This window comes from Antennarius striatus, chromosome 11, assembly GCF_040054535.1.
Source record: "Antennarius striatus isolate MH-2024 chromosome 11, ASM4005453v1, whole genome shotgun sequence".
Taxonomy (NCBI): Eukaryota; Metazoa; Chordata; class Actinopteri; order Lophiiformes; family Antennariidae; genus Antennarius; species Antennarius striatus.
This window is the reverse complement of record NC_090786.1, coordinates 1,694,369-1,712,521: the sequence shown is the minus strand read 5'-3', so window position 1 is coordinate 1,712,521 and position 18,153 is coordinate 1,694,369. Positions and strand designations below refer to the sequence as shown.

Below are 18,153 nucleotides of genomic sequence, written 5' to 3'. Positions count from 1 at the left end.
GGCAGCCGGAAGTTAAGAAACCGGAAGCGGAAATCATCAACAGCTGGATGGCAGGATGGAGGCGGGAATGGGATTGAACCAAATTGAGTCAACAAAAATATAAATAAAAAATGTTGAAACATTTAATCTCTTTTATTTAATCTAATATTTAATTTGTTTTTAAAAATTATAAAAATTAAATTAAATAATCAGTTATTTCTTTTCCATGCGGAGCTGAGCAGCCGTTCTTCATGGCTTTGAAGTCTGATCTGGACTGAATATTATAGGTATAAAATTATAATTATTAAAGTTCATGAATGGAGATAAATGTCTATAAGTCTTTCTAGTTCTCTGCTGATGAACAGGTTTTTTTTCATGTGTAAATAAAAATGAGCAGAACAGTCTGTTCAGAAACAAATGTTTATTCTATATAAATATTCTCAACATATTGTTGGGCATCAATCAGAAATCAATCAGGCATTGATGTGCTGAACTAATTCATTGATCCTGTCCTGTTTTGCACAGCACCCGTGTTTGTTTTTTGATCCATAATTCAATCACAATTTCCTTCAGGTTTAATAAAGTTGTGTTTGAAAAAAACCCCCAATCAATCAGACTAATAATCACTGTTTAAAAAATAAATACAGAACACAGAATCATGAACTGTGGTTTCATTTTAAATGTAGTTCTCCTTAGCTTCTGGGGTTTAAAAAACACATTTCCCACAATCCTCTGGGGTTGCTAGGCAAACCAGTGGTTTCCCATACACTCCTTGTTCCAGGTGACCCCACAGAGCCAGCAACACTCACTCCACACAGAGGACACTGCAAGTGCATGCATCCGCCTGCAGGGGGAGACAAACCCGTTACACCCCCACTCGGGTTCTTCAGGTGTTTGCTGAGTCAGCGAGTGAAGAAACGACAACTACATTTAACCGGTTGGTCTCACCGTTTTTCTCCACGGGGAGGGAACACTGAGGACACGGTTTGGTCGTCTGCTGGAGGAGGAGCAACGAGGCTCCATCCCACCTCCCCCGGAGACACGCCCCCTCCTCCAGCACGAAGCGCTGAGGAAGAGGAGGAGGAGGAGGAAGAGGGGAGGGTCATTCAGCTCATCTGTCCAGTTATCATTCACCTGATCTGCTTTTGATTGGTCACCTGTGACGTTTCACTGGTGGGCGGGGCTGCGGCACTGTGACACGCCCCTTCGTGGAACTCCTCCTTGCAGTCTTTACAGAAGACGAAGCCACACCCTAGCTGTCTGTCGCACTCCACCCTCCTGAGGTCGTCGGAGGGAATAAGCCCCGCCCCACAGCCGGGTGACGGACACATGACCCCTCCGGCCGTCAGCAGGCATTGCTCCGCCCCGTAGCGCTGGTACCGCCCATACTGACAGACAGAACCCGGGTCAGCTCCAGGTGAGTCCGCCGCGCGACAGGTAAAACTCACCTGGTCGTTACCCAGAATCCTGAAGTGATGCAGCTCCTTAATCAGAGAATCCTCACAGATGGCTGAAAAGACAGTGATTGATTATTGATCAGCTGATTGAGGCGACTCCAGTGTGACATCACTCTGACATCACGCCCTCACCTGCACACGGCAGCGAGTAGCCGACCTCAGGCTGGTAAACGAACCGGCGCTCGTCCAGTCGGGTTTGACAGTAACTACGGAAACAGTCCAGACAGATCACATGACGCTCGGAGCACTGGAAGACCAGGACCACGCCCCTAGAAGTGTGAGTGAGTCAGTGTGTGTGTGTGTGTGTGTGTGTGTGTGTGTGTGTGTGTGTGTGTGCGTGCGTGTGTTACATGACGTCGGTGCAGGCGATGCATCATTATCATCATCAGTAAGGCGTTAGTTAGATAGATAGATACTTTATTAATCCCAGAGGAAATTGCATATATCCACTGCTCAGGCATTACATAACAAAGAATACTGGATAAACACCAGGAGAAAAGGAAACACTGACATCACAGGACATACCACAAGACATACATTACACTAACAGACAGGCACATGCAGCACTAACAGGGCTTATATACTAAACTATAACTAAAATATAAACAGTATAAAATTAAAATATAAGACAGTATAAAATTTAAAAAAAAAAAAAAAAATTTCAAATATATATATATATATAAACAGTATAAAATTAAATTAAATTAAATCCATTCAACCCCCTGCTGACCTCGCCACCTCCCCCCCGCTCCTCCTGAGAGAGTCATTGTACCCCCTGATGGCACGGGGCACGAAGGAGGACCTCAGCCTCTCTGTGGAGGCGCTGTGTGACAGCAGTCTGCCGCTGAAGGTGCTCCTCTGCTGGGAGAAGGTGGTGTGTAGGGGGGGGGGGGGGGGGCTGGTGTTGTTAATGATGGCCTTAACTTTAGACATGGTCCTGCTCTCCAGAAGCGTCTCCACAGAGTCCAGGCTCAGCCCGACCACTGAGCCTGCTCTGCGGATGAGTCTGTTCAGACGGTCCATATCTCTTTTCCTGGCCCCCCCACCCCAACACACAATGGCGTATGACAGCACACTGGAGACTACGGACTGATAGAACATGAGAAGGAGCTTAGGACAGATGTTGAAGGAGGCCAGCCTCCTTAGGAAGTACATCCTGCTCTGCCCCTTCTTGTACACACAGTCCCAGTTGAGTGACCAGTCCAGTCTGCTGTCTAGCTGCAGTCCCAGGTACTTATAGTTTTCTACCACCTCCACCTCACTGCCTTTGATGATCACCGGCTGTGGAGAGGGAGGTGCCCGCCGGAAATCCAGAACCATCTCCTTTGTCTTGGAGACGTTGAGCTGGAGCTGGTTCTGTTGGCACCACTCCATGAAGTCAGCCACCAATGCCCTGTTCCCCCCCTCATCACCCTCCCGGATACATGCCACAATCGCGGTGTCATCGGAGTACTTCTGTATGTGGCATGTATCCGAGTTGTGCTTGAAGTCTGATGTGTAGAGGGTGAAGAGAATGGGGGATAGAACGGTCCCCTGTGGCGCCCCCGTGCTGCTGGTCACCATAGAAGACAAGCAGTCCCCCATACGGACGTACTGGGGTCTGTCCGTTAGGTAGTCTGTAATCCAGCTCACGAGGTAGGGGTCCACAGCCATGGAGGTCAGTTTATCCTGCAGGAGCCGGGGCTGGATGGTGTTGAAGGCGCTCGAAAAGTCAAAGAAGAGCACCCTGACAGCACAGCCCCCGGCGTCCAGGTAGGAGAGCACATGGTGGAGGAGGTACAAGACAGCATCGTCAACCCAAACCTTGGCCTGATAGGCGAACTGGAGAGGGTCCATAGCACCCTGCACCTGTGGACGCATGAGCTCCAGGACCAGTCGCTCTAGGGTCTTCATTACGTGGGAGGTAAGAGCGACCGGTCGGTGGTCGTTGAGCTCAGTAGGGCGTCCTTTCTTGGGTACAGGGACAATGCAGGAGGTCATCGGTTCAGGTCCCCCCACCACTCCCGGCTCCTCGTCCCAGGCCTCCTCCAGTCCTGCAAACCGCTCCACTTATGCTCCCTCCTCCTGTGCTTCCTTACAGGGTTATTTTCAAATACAGCTTTTAAGAGACACAAAGTACCACAAAATATGGGACTACAATATCAGACAAACTAGAATTAGAAACTGTTATGTTTGAAATAAGATTTAAGTGATAAAACTATTGATATGAAGCTCATGATCGATCTGGTTTAGTGCGATCTGGCATCAAACAAAACAACAAACAGCAGGGCTGAGCACCGGTTTATTATTGTAAACGGTCTTACCTGTTGATCTTCATGTTTATTTGTCGTTTTTTATTTCTGGTTCCACAAACATCCTCGGAGTTCTTTCCTGTCGGAATAAACGTTCTTTATTTCCTCTTCTATCGTCTATTTTCGTCTTTATGCAGCTTGTATCCGCCATCATATCGAACAGACCTCTATAGCAGTTCATGCTAGCCGCCCCTCAGCGGTAGGACCCCGGAAGGACCCGGTAGTATCACTGAGCTGACCGCGTTGCGCCTGTTCAGAATTTCTTTTGACGACAAAAGTTAAAGATGAACAATAAATGTTTTTCCCGTCATGTTAAATAATTCTCTGTCTGAATATTAGTCTTGTCTGACCCGGATCCGATTAAAAATGGGTGATGGCGTCTTTATCTCGTGGATGTGTTGTTTTGAACAGGGCGCTTCCGGGAGTCGTAACGTCACTTCCGTCGAATCTTTTCAGCGAAACAATAGTATTGATTTATAATTATTATTGTTTTGAATAATAATACAATTCAATACTATTGTTGTTATTATTATTCTTAATATTAATAATATCAATATTATTATTATTATTATTATTAATAAAGTATCGAACAGTATTGAATTATTCTAACTTACTGCACCTAAAAAATACAGGAATACAAAATTTAACAGAAAGCAAACCAACTGACATAAAATATTTATTTATAATATCCACCGGTTAATTAGTGGACGCCTGTTGTAATTATTAGCATTATTAGTTAGTGTCAAACTACCGGTTCCAGGTCAGTGAGGAAGAGTTGAGTTGCAGTTGATCCATTTCTCAGCAATAATCATTAATCATACTCATAATCATGAATGTACCAAAAAGGTTCTACAGCTTATGACGGTTCAGACGAGGACCTGCAGTTCTCCCCTGCCTCCAGCAGGTGGAGTCATGTCGCTAATAAAGTAATCTGATTGATGGTTCATCCACAATCCGTCTCTGGATCATTAATCTGGACTAAATGTTTAATTGAAGGAATAATAGAATGTTAATGACACGTGATCTGAATTACAAGGACCATCCTCATCCTCCTCTTCCTCCTTTTCCTCCTCCTCATCATCCTCCTCCTCAGACTTTCACATTGAGAAGGATTTGTGGAAATTCTCTGCTGCTCAGACAGACTGCTGCTTGAATCATCCAGTTTCATCTTCCTCCTCCTCTCAGACAGAAAGAGGAGGAGAAGAGGAGGAAGAGGAGGAGGCTGTGCTTCTATACTCTTCAGCTTCACATTCAACTCGCCAGAAGTCTGAGAGGAGCTGCTCCTTCATCACGATGGACGTCCAAACGTCAGTCCTGAGGGGTTTTTTTAATTTATTTTTTAAACGGGGACGACATTTTTGACAGTTGAAAGAGAAACGGATGAAGAACGAGTTCAATCCGGGTCAGTAGGTCACTGAAGATCAGAGGGTTTGTTGGGTCGAGGAAGGAGAAGAAGAGTTTTCATGAATTCATCAGAATTCAAGTTTTTATTCACGTCTCGTTCCGACAGAATCAAAGATGTCCGGAGGTCCTGAAGCAGCTTCAGATGTTTAACAAGCAGAAGACGAAGCTGGGGGGCCGGCGGTGCACCCTGAACGTCGGCGGCCGGCGCTTCTCCTTCTCCTCGGAGCTGATGAGGCGCCTCCCGCTGCGCCGCCTCAGCCGCCTGCATCGCTGCGGCTCGGAGCGCGAGCTGCTGGAGCTGTGCGACGACTACGACCGCGAGCGCAACGAGTTCTTCTTCGACCGCCACTCGGAGGCCTTCAGCTTCATCCTGCTCTACCTGAAGCACGGGAAGCTGCGCTTCGTGCCGCACATGTGCGAGCTCTCCTTCTACAACGAGATGCTCTACTGGGGGCTGGAGGGCGCCGACCTGCAGCCGTGCTGCCAGCGGCGCCTCGACGAGCGTCTGTCCGACGGATTCGTCCACTTCTACCCCGAGGAAGAGGAGGAGGAGGAGGAGGAAGAGGAGGAAGAAGAGCGGGGCCCCGGCTGGCTGGAGACTGTGAGGAGGACGTTCGAGGAGCCCACGTCCTCGCTGGCGGCGCAGATCCTCGCCACCGTCTCCATGTTGTTTGTGGTGGTTTCCATGGTGATGCTGTGCACCAGCACGCTAGCCGACTGGAAGACCGCCGAGTCTCTGGACCAGCACAGGTGGGACGACGGAACGTCCAGGTTGTAGAATGTTCTGCTCTCTGATTGGCTCTCTCTCTCCTCTCTCTGATTGGCTGTCTCTCTCTCCTCTCTCTGATTGGCTGTCGCCCCCTCAGGATCGTCGAGGCGGTGTGTATCGGGTGGTTCACGGCGGAGTGTGTCGTGCGTTTCCTGGTGTCTCGTGATAAATGCGAGTTCGTCCGCCGTCCCCTGAACATCATCGACCTGCTGGCCATCACGCCCTACTACATCTCCGTCACCGTGGCGACGCTGACGGGGGAGAACTCCCAGCTGCAGCGGGCGGGGGTCACCCTGAGGGTCCTGCGTGTCATGCGTATCTTCTGGGTGATCAAACTGGCGCGCCACTTCCTGGGCCTGCAGACGCTCGGCCTGACGCTGCGGCGCTGCTACCGCGAGATGATGATGCTGCTGGTCTTCATCTGCGTTGCCATGGCGATCTTCAGCGCTTTAGCCCAGCTGCTGGAGCACGGCCTGGACTTGGAGAACGGGAACCAGGACTACGCCAGCATCCCGGCCGCCTGCTGGTGGGTCATCATCTCCATGACGACGGTGGGCTACGGGGACATGTGCCCGGTGACGGTGGCGGGCCGCGTGCTGGGAGGAGTCTGCGTGGTGAGCGGCATCGTCCTGCTGGCGCTGCCCATCACCTTCATCTACCACAGCTTCGTCCAGTGTTACCACGAGCTCAAGGTCCGCTCGGCGCGCTGCGCTCACGGCCTGTCGGCCGAGTTCATGCACTGACCGGCCAATCAGCAACCGGTCCATCAGAACGACCAATCAGCAACGAGTCTATCCGACCAACACGTCCATCAGGTCGTCAGGAGCTCCTCGTCCCTTTCCTGAAGCTCTGAGGTCACAGACGTTTTTTTTCTTGATGTGATTCAATCGATCACATCCAACACGCTAAGTTAGCTCAGAATCTGTTGGGCGGGGCCAGTGTGGGCTGAACCAATCAGAGCCGACGGTGCTCCTGGTCTGAAAATGAAATAATAGATACTCATCACTGCCGCTCATATCAGACCACTTTGTTGTTGTTGTTATTTTATGACTTCTAGTATATAAAACACTCAGACATGTAATTAATTTAAAGTTTGTGATGTCACAAGTAAGTCATGTGATCCGTTCCATTAAAGGATTTCAATGCTGTAAATATTCTGTGGTCAAACTGATGTTTCTGCTGCTCATGATCAATAATTATTAATTAATTTGTATTGTTTAATGTAGTTAGTTTAGTTTAGTCGCCATACTTTCATCGGTTCTACTGTAAATCAACTCTTCTTCATCTCCACATGTTGACTCTTCCCCGTCTGAAGCCTCAGACCTCAAACTGGTCAGAGTTTGATGATCTAAGCGGGACGGACTGGACGCCATCCACCGTTTCCATAGCAACGGGAGACTTGATGCAGAAGTGTTGGAACATTTGGTTCAAGAGTGTCAGGACAGTGAGAGTCATGCCTGAGCAGTGAACACACACCCTAAACCCTCCCTCAGCCCAGGGACAATCCGCTGTTCCTTTAAACTCCCTCCTCTTTATTTCCTTCTTTCCTCTCTTTTTCTTTATCGCTGCACCAAATTCAGATTTTATCTAATTTAATTTTACTTTACTTTTTTCTTTACATTTAACTTGTCGGGTGTTTTATTCTGGTCAGGCACACGAGGGACGCCTCTCATCTCACTGCGGGTCCTTTTCGGACGCGGTGACGTCATGACGTAAACACCGCTGTGATCTTCGGAAGCTGTTGTCGCCGCCGCGGTCGGACTAAAACCGGTGCAGACGTGAATGACCGGCCGTTTGGTTCCGGTACCGGACCCGCAGATGTACTACCGGATGGACCACGTGACCCAGCGGCTGACCGGCGCGCGGGCCCCCGCCTACAACCCGCAAGTGAGCCCCGAGCGGTGTGACATTGCTAGCACGAAGCTAATGCTAACCCGATAAACGGCGATCGATCCGATGAACTTAAGGAGATAAATCTGATCAGAGTTCAGTCATCGATCACCTCTGAACTTCTTTGTGTGTTATTGATGATCAGTGACGTCACAGTCAATCGGAATGAAACCTTCAGACATTGTTTGTTCTCATTGTTTAATTGATATCCTGGTGATGGTTTTAGGGTGAATACGGTGAGACTTATCAATAATAAGTTATTGGAATAGTATAAATGATAAGTTATTGGGACAGTATCAATAATCAGTTATTAGAATAGTATCAATAATCAAATATTGGAATAGGATCTGATCGTTTAAGTCACGTCGGACTTAGTTATTGATTGTTTGTATTTAGTTCACACACCTTTGATTGGACCGTTTCCAATGACGTCATTGATCAACATATCAATTAGAACCTAAATCTGTCCCCCCCCGTCTGTCCTCAGGGTCTCCGCCCAGGCGTCCCCCCCACCAGTCCTCCCATCATCTTTGCGACTCCGACCAAACTGGCGTCTGAAGCTGGGGGTCAGGTGGAGTACCTGGGAGCCAATCGCGTCGCTGAAATGCAGAAACTTTTCCAGGTAACATCAGGATGCTGCTGTTGCCACGGTTACAAGCCGGCTGACAGTTCGTCCTGCTGACGGCGTCTCATTTGTGAGCGGGCGTCGGCTGGACGACCTGGAACCGGCGCCGTCTGGTCTGGTGATCTGTGTCATGATGATGTCATCACCTGGTGACCTCACGATGACGTCATTTCTGTCTCAAGAGGGCTGACGGCGTTCCCGTCCACCTGAAGCGGGGCGTGATGGACCGCCTCCTGTACCGGACCACCATGGCACTGACGGTGGGCGGGACCCTCTACTGTCTGCTGAAGCTCTACTCGGCAGCGCAACCCGGCAACAAGTGACACCGCACGGCTGCCGGCTTCTGATTGGACGAGAGCTCTACGAGAGACGCACAGGCCACGAGGCGTTCAGGGACACTCTGAGGGTCCGAACGAGGAGATTGGAGACAGTTTGTGCAGAAAAATTGATTTAGCAGAACAAATAAAGTTTATTTTGTCTTAAAATAAAACATAGCCTGTCTTTATTTACACGTAATAAATGAAAAACACATTTAGTTATTTAAATATTAATGCTAATGCATGAAATTAAGCAGTTTTAATTAATAATTTTTAATGAATATGCATAAATTAAAGCACCGTTGAGCCTGTTTTTATGAGTCCTGATCTTCCAGATTATCTGTTCTAACTCATCAGCTGTACAGAAAACATGCAGAACGCGAGGAGGAGGAGAATTGAGTGAAGGTCATATTTCCACTGCAGTGGGTTTGAGCAGATTACTGTAGCGCCGAACAAAGAAATGTAGATCATCGAGTTTGTGAAGCAGAAACGTTTGAGACGAGAGAATAAAACGTTATGTTTGACAAACGCGTCGAAAGGTTTGTCCACAAGCTGATGCTAATGTTATCATTTCCAGCTAGCATTGCTGTGACTTCACTTACAGACGGGGGGGGGGGGGGGGTCATGAGGTCCGACCCCGCCTCCTGTCCGGTGAGGTGACGCCATCAAGAGGCCTCTGAGCTGATGACGTCACCACAGCCGCTGGTGTTTGGGTCTGTCGTTTCCACTCACAGACAACAGCGCCCCCTGGTGATGGGGGCTCAGCCTCAGGAGAGGATCACACACACACACAGACACACACACACAGCTCCGTCTGATGAGACAAAACGGATCGAAGTGTTGTGTAACATGTCATATCACTGGCCCTGTTGCCATGGAAACGGTGTGAGGTTGCTAGAGGCAAGACATAGACATCACACACACACACACACACATTGGAATACGTACTGGTAAACATTAGGCTCATCCATGTGTTCGGTTATTAATCATCTCTATTTATAACGTTTGTCATGTTTTTATTCCATCTGCATCTAAACTGACCGGACGGTGATCAATAAATATATTGATTTATAACAGTGACACAGATTTATGTTGATAAGGATGCACTGATCAATGAAGTCAATGACAGCCAACCCTAACTCTGGAGAAAACAATCAACGTGTTTAAATCTTCTCACGTCCTGAACATCCAGCCAATAATCGAATAAGGAATTTAAAATATCGATAATTTTTTAATTTTGAATTAGTCTCGAGTGTTTTTATTGACGTTTTGCTGAGTAAACAAACCCACCCGCCGCCGCAGTGACGCGGCGCGGCCGCCAGGCGTCGCTGTAAAACTCCAGCGAATCAAAACAGCGGCTGAGTTGGTGACTATGACGTCATTGTTGGGGTATTTTCAAGATGGCGCTGGACAGTGGCCGGAATGCCGCTGCTGCAGCCGAACGCAGACGGATTTAATTGATCTTCTCCAGGCTGTGACGTCGTTTAGCTCGACACGCGGAGCGGAAAAACTATCGATTTACGGCCGCGGAAGAAGATGCGACATCCGGCCGGAGGCAGGTAGCTGCGAGGCGGCTAACATGTTAGCCTCTCCCCGCAGGAACAACAAGACCTGCTGCGGCGCGCGGCCGACTGGGCAGGAGGACTCGCGACTGGATTCGACGCCCGGGGCCGAGGCTCGCGCGTCGGACTGAGTCGTCATGGAAACGACGGAGGGGTGGCTGTCTGGCGTCGATCTGAACGAGAACGAAGAGGCGCGAGGAGGGAAAGCGGGGCTCGAGCCACACGGGGACGGCCTCAGCGGGAAGGGTCGCGTGCACGTGACCGGTAACGGGAGGGGGGTCAAGGGGGACTCCCCGGGGAGGCCGCGCGCTCACGGCGCTGACGTCATCCTTGACCTGATGGCGGAGACGCTGCAGCTGAACGGGTTTCCCGAGTCATCCGGGGGGGGCCACGCCGGCACTTCCGGTCCGGGAAGCGGAACCCCCGCGTCGGCCTCCGGCTCCGTGGTTAACGGGGATGTATGTGGAGCCCCCCCCGCACCGGAACCGGAACCAGAGGAACATAAAGTAGCCAATGGGGGCTTCCACATCGTCAGAGCGTCACGTGACTGGACTGACAGCCTGGATGTGGGGCACAGGGGGGGCACGGGGTCCCCATCCGGTCTGGGGGGCGCTTCCTCCCCCATCATGGACTCCCCCAACTTGGGATCAAGTGCCAAATTCCCAGAGCCCCGCCCATCGACCCCACCCAGTGCAGAGGTCTTGACCCCTGACCCCCCCATCCAGGAGGACGACCTCAGTTTACCCATCAGGCCCCAGACTTTGAGAACTGCCCCCACCCTGACCGTGTCCCTCAGCTGCGACGCCACGCCGCTGTCCCCCAGCGAGGACGAGGGCTTTTATTTTGGCGGGGAGGGCTACGGTGACCCCTTCCAGGGCGCGTTGGAGGCGGGGCGTCGGCAGAGCGCCCCCGACAAACTGATCCAGCAGCCGGAGGGCGTCGACCCCAAGGTGATGCCCAAGAGGTTCGGCATCGCCGACTTCTTCACCAGGTGGACACACACACACACACACACACACACACACACACACACACACACACACACACACACACACACACACACACACCTGTGAACTTTAGACGCTGGTCGTCAATCAGCTGATGATTACGACGTCTGAACTTGAACCCTGTGATCAATAAAGGAACCGATGATCGATTTGTGATGGGACAACGGTCGACCCGTCCCAGACTCCCTTGCGGTTGGGGAGTGGTTTTGAGTGGGGGGGGGCCCCGTTGAACCTCCCCGTTGAACCTCCGATCAGCTGATCACCGATCAGCGATAATCAATACCCTCTGTCTCCACAGGAGCCTGTTTTCTAGGAAATCCAAAGAGCCCAAGGTGCCGTCCCATAATGCACCGGGGTGGCGTCTGTTCAGCCGACCGGCAGCCAGAGAGGGCGACCCCGCCCCCGACAGCGACCCCGCCCCGCAGCCCACAGCACAGGTTGGTGGTTTGACCAGCTCCCATGATGCATCTGGGCTGAGATGATTCATCAGGAAGCCCCAGAGGAGGAACGGTTTTCTGTCTGGTCACGCGATCGATCACATGACCAACCCAGCTGCTTGTTATCTCCGCCCACAGGAGGAGGGGGAGGCGGAGGCGGGGCCTCGGCGCCCCCCTTCGGCGGCAGCGAGGAGGAGGAACCTGGAGTTCGAGCCGCTGTCCACCACGGCGCTGATCCTGGAGGACCGGCCCTCGTGAGTACATCAACGGGTTCAGACCCGGTTCCTGAGACCCGGTTCCCGTCTGGAGAACCTGACCTGACCCCCCTCCCCCCGTGACCCCCTCCCCCCGTGACCCCCCCCCGTGACCCCCCCACAGGAACCTCCCGGCCAAATCTCTGGAGGAAACCCTGAGACACAAGACGGAGTACGAGGAGATGGTGGCAGGAGCCAAGAGGAGAGGTAGAGGCGTTCCCTGTGCTGTGATTGGCTGAGCCGGTGTGAACTCCCCTCTGACTCCTCCCCCAATCCCTACCCCCCTCTGCCCCCCCCCAGAGCTGAAGGAGGCCCAGAGGAAGAAGCGACAGATGAAGGAGAGACACCGGCAGGAGGACAGCATCTCCAACGCCATGGTGGTGTGGAACACCGAGATCCTGCCGCACTGGGACGCCGCGTAGGTTCACAGCGTGTGTGTGTGTGTGTGTGTGTGTGTGTGTGTGTGTGTGACGCTCGTGTGTGTGTGTGTTCAGGAAGGCGACCCGTAGGGTGAGGGACCTCTGGTGGCAGGGTCTCCCCCCCAGCGTCAGAGGAAGAGTCTGGAGCCTCGCCATCGGCAACGAGCTCAACATCACGCCTGGTAGGAGTCGGTTGCTATGGCGACCTGGTGGGGTGGGGGTTGGGTTGTGGGGGTGTGGTGGGGTCCAAACCGGGTCCTTACCCCCCCTCCCCACGTGTGTCTGCAGAGCTCTACGAGATTTTCCTGTCCAGAGCGAAGGAGAAGTGGAGGAGCTACAGCGAGACCAGTTCAGTCACCGACAGCGAGAGCGGTAAGCCCCGCCCCCTCCAATCCAGGATCAGCCAATCAGCTGCTGGCGCTCAGGCCTAACCGTTTCCCTGACCTCCCACCAGCAGAGGGCGCCTCTCTGGCCGACAGGGAGTCCAGCCTGGACCTCATCAAGCTGGACATCTCCAGAACCTTCCCCTCGCTCTTCATCTTCCAGAAGGTGACCTGGATCCACTTCCTGTCCGCTCTTCATCCACTTCCTCTCCGCTAACCCCGCCCTCTTCCTGTCCCTCCCCCTCCCCCCACACAGGGCGGTCCCTACCACGACTTGCTCCACAGCGTCCTGGGGGCGTACACCTGCTACCGGCCCGACATCGGCTACGTCAGTGTCTACTTCCTGTTTGGGGGGGCGGGACCGCCGTCCGGCGTCTTCCTCACGTTGTCTCTGCTCTCAGGTCCAGGGGATGTCCTTCATCGCCGCCGTCCTCATCCTCAACCTGGAGGAGGCCGAGGCCTTCATCACCTTCGCCAACCTGCTCAACAAACCCTGTCAGATGGCGTTCTTCAGGGTGGACCACGAGCTGGTAGCGTCTGGACCGCCGCACCTTCTGGTGGTTCGGTTCCACCACCTCACTTCCTGTCTGCTCCTCTTCCTCACTGCTCCTCCTCTTCCTCTCTGCTCCTCCTCTTCCTCTCTCCTTCAGATGCTGAAATATTTCGCCGCCTTCGAGGTTTTCTTCGAGGAGAATCTTCCTCGTCTCTTCAGCCACTTCCAGGACAACAACTTGACCCCTGACCTCTACCTGATCGACTGGTGAGTCAGTGAACCGTCGACCCCGTCAGAGCCCGCTGCAGCTAACGTTAGCACATCTAGCTGCAAACGTGCTGATTTTAGCTGCAAAGTTAGCACGTCTGCAGCTAACGTTAGCACGCTCAGAAAGTTAGCACTGTCCCCAACAGACAGCTAGCCCCTGCACTTCCTTAGCATAATGCTAACTAGCAGCTATCGGGTGCAGCTCGGGGTGGGTCCGTGTTTCATACGGCGATCTCTCTCCCGTGTTCCCCCAGGATCTTCACGCTCTACAGTAAGCCCCTCCCCCTGGACGTGGCGTGCCGCGTGTGGGACGTGTTCTGCCGGGACGGGGAGGAGTCTCTGTTCCGGACCGGTTTGGGGATCCTGCGTCTGTTCCAGGACGTCCTGCTGCAGATGGACTTCATCCACATCGCCCAGTTCCTCACCCGCCTGCCGGACGACCTGCAGCCGCACACGCTCTTCACCGCCATGGCCAGCACACACATGATCAGCAGGAACCGGCGCTGGGCTCAGGTGTGTCCCGCTCAGGGTTAAAGGTCACGCCCCTCGGGGTTCAGACCTCCCAACGTTCTGAATCATTTTCTTCTTCAGGTGTTTTCTGCGTTGATGAAGGACGGAAACAAAGAGACGGACAAAAGCGCTAGCCCCGCGTTGAGAAGCTAACGCTAGCTAGCCTTGATGCTAAACTGGAGGTGAATACTTGTAATGGCAGCACATGTAGCTCGAGGCTAAGCTACGGTTCTGGAGGTTTCGCCACTGGAGCCTCAAACGCCCCACGCCGGAGGAGCGACGCTGAGCTAGCAGCCTCGCTTGGGACGCCGCCGTCGACGTGTTGCTCAGACCGGCTGGACTTCCTGATGATGTCATCAGCTGGTGGGCCGGAAGGAGGTGACTCCGCCTCCGCATTGGGACTTGAACACCACTAGCGTCACTTCCTGTGCAATCCTAAAAAACGGATCCTGGTGCTAACGGCGTGCTAGCTGCGGCTCCGACCCGCGCCACCGAATCCACTCGTTTATTTTTTCTGCTGCGGGGTAACCTGCAGAGCATGCTAACGCTAATAGCTAGCATTCTCATGTGTGACCCCGCCCACCGCCACATGTAGCCTGATGTCGTCTGATGTCATCATGTTGGAACCTATGACATCATCACGCCTCTTTTCTACGCGTTTGATCATTTCAGACGAGTCCGAACCCGTTTAGAACTAATTTTAATATTAATCTGGTCACACATGAATCGATCGATCGATCGGTTATTGATCTGGATGGGTTCCAGACAAAACAATGAAGATTCAGTTTCCAATCAGTGTTTCAGCCGCAGCACTTTAAACGCAGAAGAAAACCAACGACCAATCAGATCGCTCGATCCTGCAGCTTCTAGTCATGAAGGAGAGCAGCCAAACTGAAGATCAATCAGCCGCTTCATCAATAAGTTGATCAGTTGTTGTAAATTTTCTTTAAAAACAAACATAAGAATCATTATTTTTGTACATTTTATAGATCATGTGAGAATTCTGTTAATCGATCACTAAAAGGTACTGAGAGACCAACACACACACACACACACGATCAGGTATCGATCAATAAGGGGGAGGAGCTAAACTGTCCTCCTAGTTTCTTCTTCTCTGGTGTTTTTTCTGGCGTTACTCTAAACGACTCCATGACGAGTTCGTCGTTGCTCACGGACCAATCAGAAAGCAGCGTTCAGCCGACACTCCAGACCCGACCTCCACTTCCTCATTCCAACCGGCAGCCTCTGAATCTGATTGGTTCCTGAGTCGGACGGAACCTCCTCCACTCCAGCTCTTATTTATCTCATGTTTGTATTTATCAGCATTAACACCTGAAGGGTTTCCATGGCGACGGATTAGAAGATGCTTTTATTTTGAAGTCTGATTCATAAAATGCATTCAACGGTATTTCCTTCCTGATAGTCCGTCGCCATGCCGACGGGAGGACACCAGTCGACCTCCTGGACTCAAACACTCTAGAAGTAGTTCCCACCTTATCTCCTTTTGTATTTAAATAAAAGTTATTTTATACTTTCCTGTAAATTATTTTTTTTCTGTTTTCTCGTTATATTTGTACAGGTTTTTTTTTCATGGCGCCACACAGGGGATGTAAATTAAAATCAAATGTACATTTTTTTTTTCTCTTTTCATTAAATGATTCCTCGTTAATTAATGTAAATAAATATCTCAGCAAAAATGAGTCCAGTTGATTTATTGATCTGCAGCAAATCACATGATTAATTTATTATTATTTTCCCTTCGGGTATTATAATGGTGTATAATTTTTTTTATATATATATAAATATTTACAAAGCTCAATAAAAAATATCAAGCAGAAATGTGATCCAGGAGCTTCAGTAGCGAGTGATTATTTTAATCATGATTAATTATTACTGATCAGCTTTCTGCTAGCAGCTGCAGTGAGCGGGTCTGACCACTAGATGGCGTCTGATGACTGTTTCACACAGGCTGATCAATAAATCGCTTTAGTTTGAGTTCATTTTTAGTCAGAAGCAAACTGGTGATAAACATGAAGTTTTCACATCTTAGATAAAACCAGCTGGGACCAGTTTGAGCCCCCCTACCCCAGCCGTTACGCTGCTGGTTCTGGTTCAGGTTCCAGAACACACGGGACCTCCGTGACCCCCGGTCTGGACCTCCGGCAGCGACTCGAGTCGATGAGACGCGTTCAGGGGTCTCAGGTATTTCCGAGGCCTGCGGTGGGAGCGGGGCGAAGCTGCGAGGGGCCCCTCGCGGCATCGGGGAGGAGAGCAGGAATCTGTGGAGGTATGTGACAGCAGTCTGGGGGCCTTCCTGTGGAGGGGGGGTCGGAGGCGAGGAAGGAGTCTGGTGCCCCCGAGGCCTCTGGGATGCCACAGCGGGAGGCTGAGGTCAGGGTGGAGGAGGGAGCAGCGAAAACACCAGCGTGGAAACACGGAAAGAGAAAGGCCTCAGAACTCAACAGGATATCTGATCAATGAGACGTTTGATCGATCAATCAGATATCTGATGGATCACATGTCCGATCAATCAGGTATTTGATCAATGAGGTGTTTGATCAATGAGATGTCTGATCAATCAGCTGCAGAGGGTGAAGTTGTTAGGAACGTGAGGGTGTACTCTAGTCATGTAGAGTCACGTAGGGATGTACCCTAGTACGTAGGGGTGTACTCTAGTACGTAGGGGTGTACTCTAGTACGTAGGGGTGTACTCTAGTACGTAGGGATGTACTCTAGTACGTAGGGGTGTACTCTAGTACGTAGGGATGTACTCTAGTACGTAGGGGTGTACTCTAGTACGTAGGGGTGAACTCTAGTACGTAGGGGTGTGCTCTAGTACGTAGGGGTGTACTCTAGTACGTAGGGGTGTACTGTAGTACGTAGGGGTGTACTGTAGTACGTAGGGGTGTGCTCTAGTACGTAGGGGTGTACTCTAGTCACGTAGAGTCACGTAGGGATGTACTCTAGTACATAGGGGTGTACTCTAGTACGTAGGGGTGTACCCTAGTACGTAGGGGTGTACCCTAGTACGTAGGGGTGTACTCTAGTACGTAGGGGTGTACCCTAGTACGTAGGGGTGTACTCTAGTACGTAGGGGTGTACTCTAGTACGTAGGGGTGTACTCTAGTACGTAGGGGTCTACTCTGGTACGTAGGGATGTACTCTAGTACGTAGGGATGTACTCTAGTACGTAGGGATGTACTCTAGTACGTAGGGGTGTACTCTAGTACGTAGGGGTGTACTCTAGTACGTAGAGGTGTACTCTAGTACGTAGAGGTGTACTCTAGTACGTAGAGGTGTATTCTAGTACGTAGAGGTGTATTCTAGTACGTAGAGGTGTACTCTAGTACGTACAGGTGTACTCTAGTACGTAGAGGTGTACTCTAGTCATGTAGAGGTGTACTCTAGTACATAGAAGTGTACTATAGTACATAGAGGTGTCCTGCAGTGACATAGAAGTATACTCTAGTACATAGAAGTGTACAGTAGTGACGTAGAGGTGTACTCTAGTCACGTAAAGGTATACTCTAGTACATAGAGATGTACTCTAGTACATAGAGGTGTACTCTAGTACATAGAGGTGTACTCTAGTACATAGAGGTGTACTCTAGTACAGAGAGGTGTACTCTAGTACATAGAGGTGTACTCTAGTACATAGAGGTGTACTCTAGTACAGAGAAGTGTACTCTAGTACAAAGAGGTGTACTCTAGTACATAGAGGTGTACTCTAGTACAGAGAGGTGTACTCTAGTACAGAGAGGTGTACTCTAGTACAGAGAGGTGTACTCTAGTACAGAGAGGTGTACTCTAGTTAGTACATAGAGGTGTCCTGCAGTAATGTAGAGGTGTACTCTAGTACTCTTGGTACTTGCTAACACAAACGTGTCAAACTGAAATCTCCAGTCTCAGAGGGAGATGAAGATGAGGAGGAGGAGGAGGAGGAGGAGGAGGAGGAGGAGGAGGAAGGAGGCGTCAGACGGTTTCCTGTCGTCTGGAACGTCTGCTGCCTCTGAAGGACCGGATCACTCATCTCTCCTTTGCTCCTGCCCCCCCCCCACCTCCTCCTCCCGTTACTCCATCATCACCGCC

At 51.0% G+C, this 18,153-nt stretch overlaps 4 protein-coding genes across 7 annotated transcripts; 3 read left to right on the top strand and 1 right to left on the bottom strand.

The window, feature by feature from the left end:
* Positions 1–514: 514 nt before the first annotated feature.
* Positions 515–3,753, bottom strand: prkn (parkin RBR E3 ubiquitin protein ligase). Its single transcript, XM_068327999.1, is given in 7 exon segments — positions 515–791; positions 794–823; positions 928–1,045; positions 1,137–1,367; positions 1,428–1,489; positions 1,569–1,705; positions 3,740–3,753. Coding segments are annotated over 7 exon segments (663 nt in total). The 3' UTR covers positions 515–720.
* A 1,252-nt stretch (positions 3,754–5,005) lies between these two features.
* On the top strand, positions 5,006–8,412 carry LOC137603434 (potassium voltage-gated channel subfamily G member 3-like). Its single transcript, XM_068326901.1, has 4 exons — positions 5,006–5,129; positions 5,238–5,881; positions 5,998–7,787; positions 8,278–8,412. Exons 2-3 carry the CDS (start codon positions 5,274–5,276, stop codon positions 6,641–6,643), a joined length of 1,254 nt encoding a protein of 417 aa, XP_068183002.1. The 5' UTR covers positions 5,006–5,129; positions 5,238–5,273; the 3' UTR covers positions 6,644–7,787; positions 8,278–8,412.
* On the top strand, positions 7,719–8,738 carry LOC137604064 (cytochrome c oxidase subunit 7A-related protein, mitochondrial-like). Its single transcript, XM_068327998.1, has 3 exons — positions 7,719–7,787; positions 8,278–8,412; positions 8,598–8,738. Exons 1-3 carry the CDS (start codon positions 7,719–7,721, stop codon positions 8,736–8,738), a joined length of 345 nt encoding a protein of 114 aa, XP_068184099.1.
* A 1,389-nt stretch (positions 8,739–10,127) lies between these two features.
* tbc1d12a (TBC1 domain family, member 12a) lies at positions 10,128–15,782 on the top strand. 4 transcript variants are annotated; one of them, XM_068326900.1, is made up of 13 exons: positions 10,128–11,285; positions 11,600–11,738; positions 11,877–11,992; positions 12,117–12,199; positions 12,293–12,410; positions 12,487–12,593; positions 12,700–12,783; positions 12,869–12,960; positions 13,051–13,122; positions 13,196–13,324; positions 13,445–13,554; positions 13,809–14,067; positions 14,146–15,782. In XM_068326900.1, exons 1-13 carry the CDS (start codon positions 10,432–10,434, stop codon positions 14,215–14,217), a joined length of 2,235 nt encoding a protein of 744 aa, XP_068183001.1. In that variant the 5' UTR covers positions 10,128–10,431; the 3' UTR covers positions 14,218–15,782. The 4 variants fall into 4 exon arrangements, with proteins under 4 accessions (XP_068183001.1, XP_068183000.1, XP_068182999.1 ...); XM_068326899.1 differs by having other exon boundaries at positions 12,866–12,960; XM_068326898.1 differs by having other exon boundaries at positions 13,196–13,554.
* Positions 15,783–18,153: the final 2,371 nt, after the last annotated feature.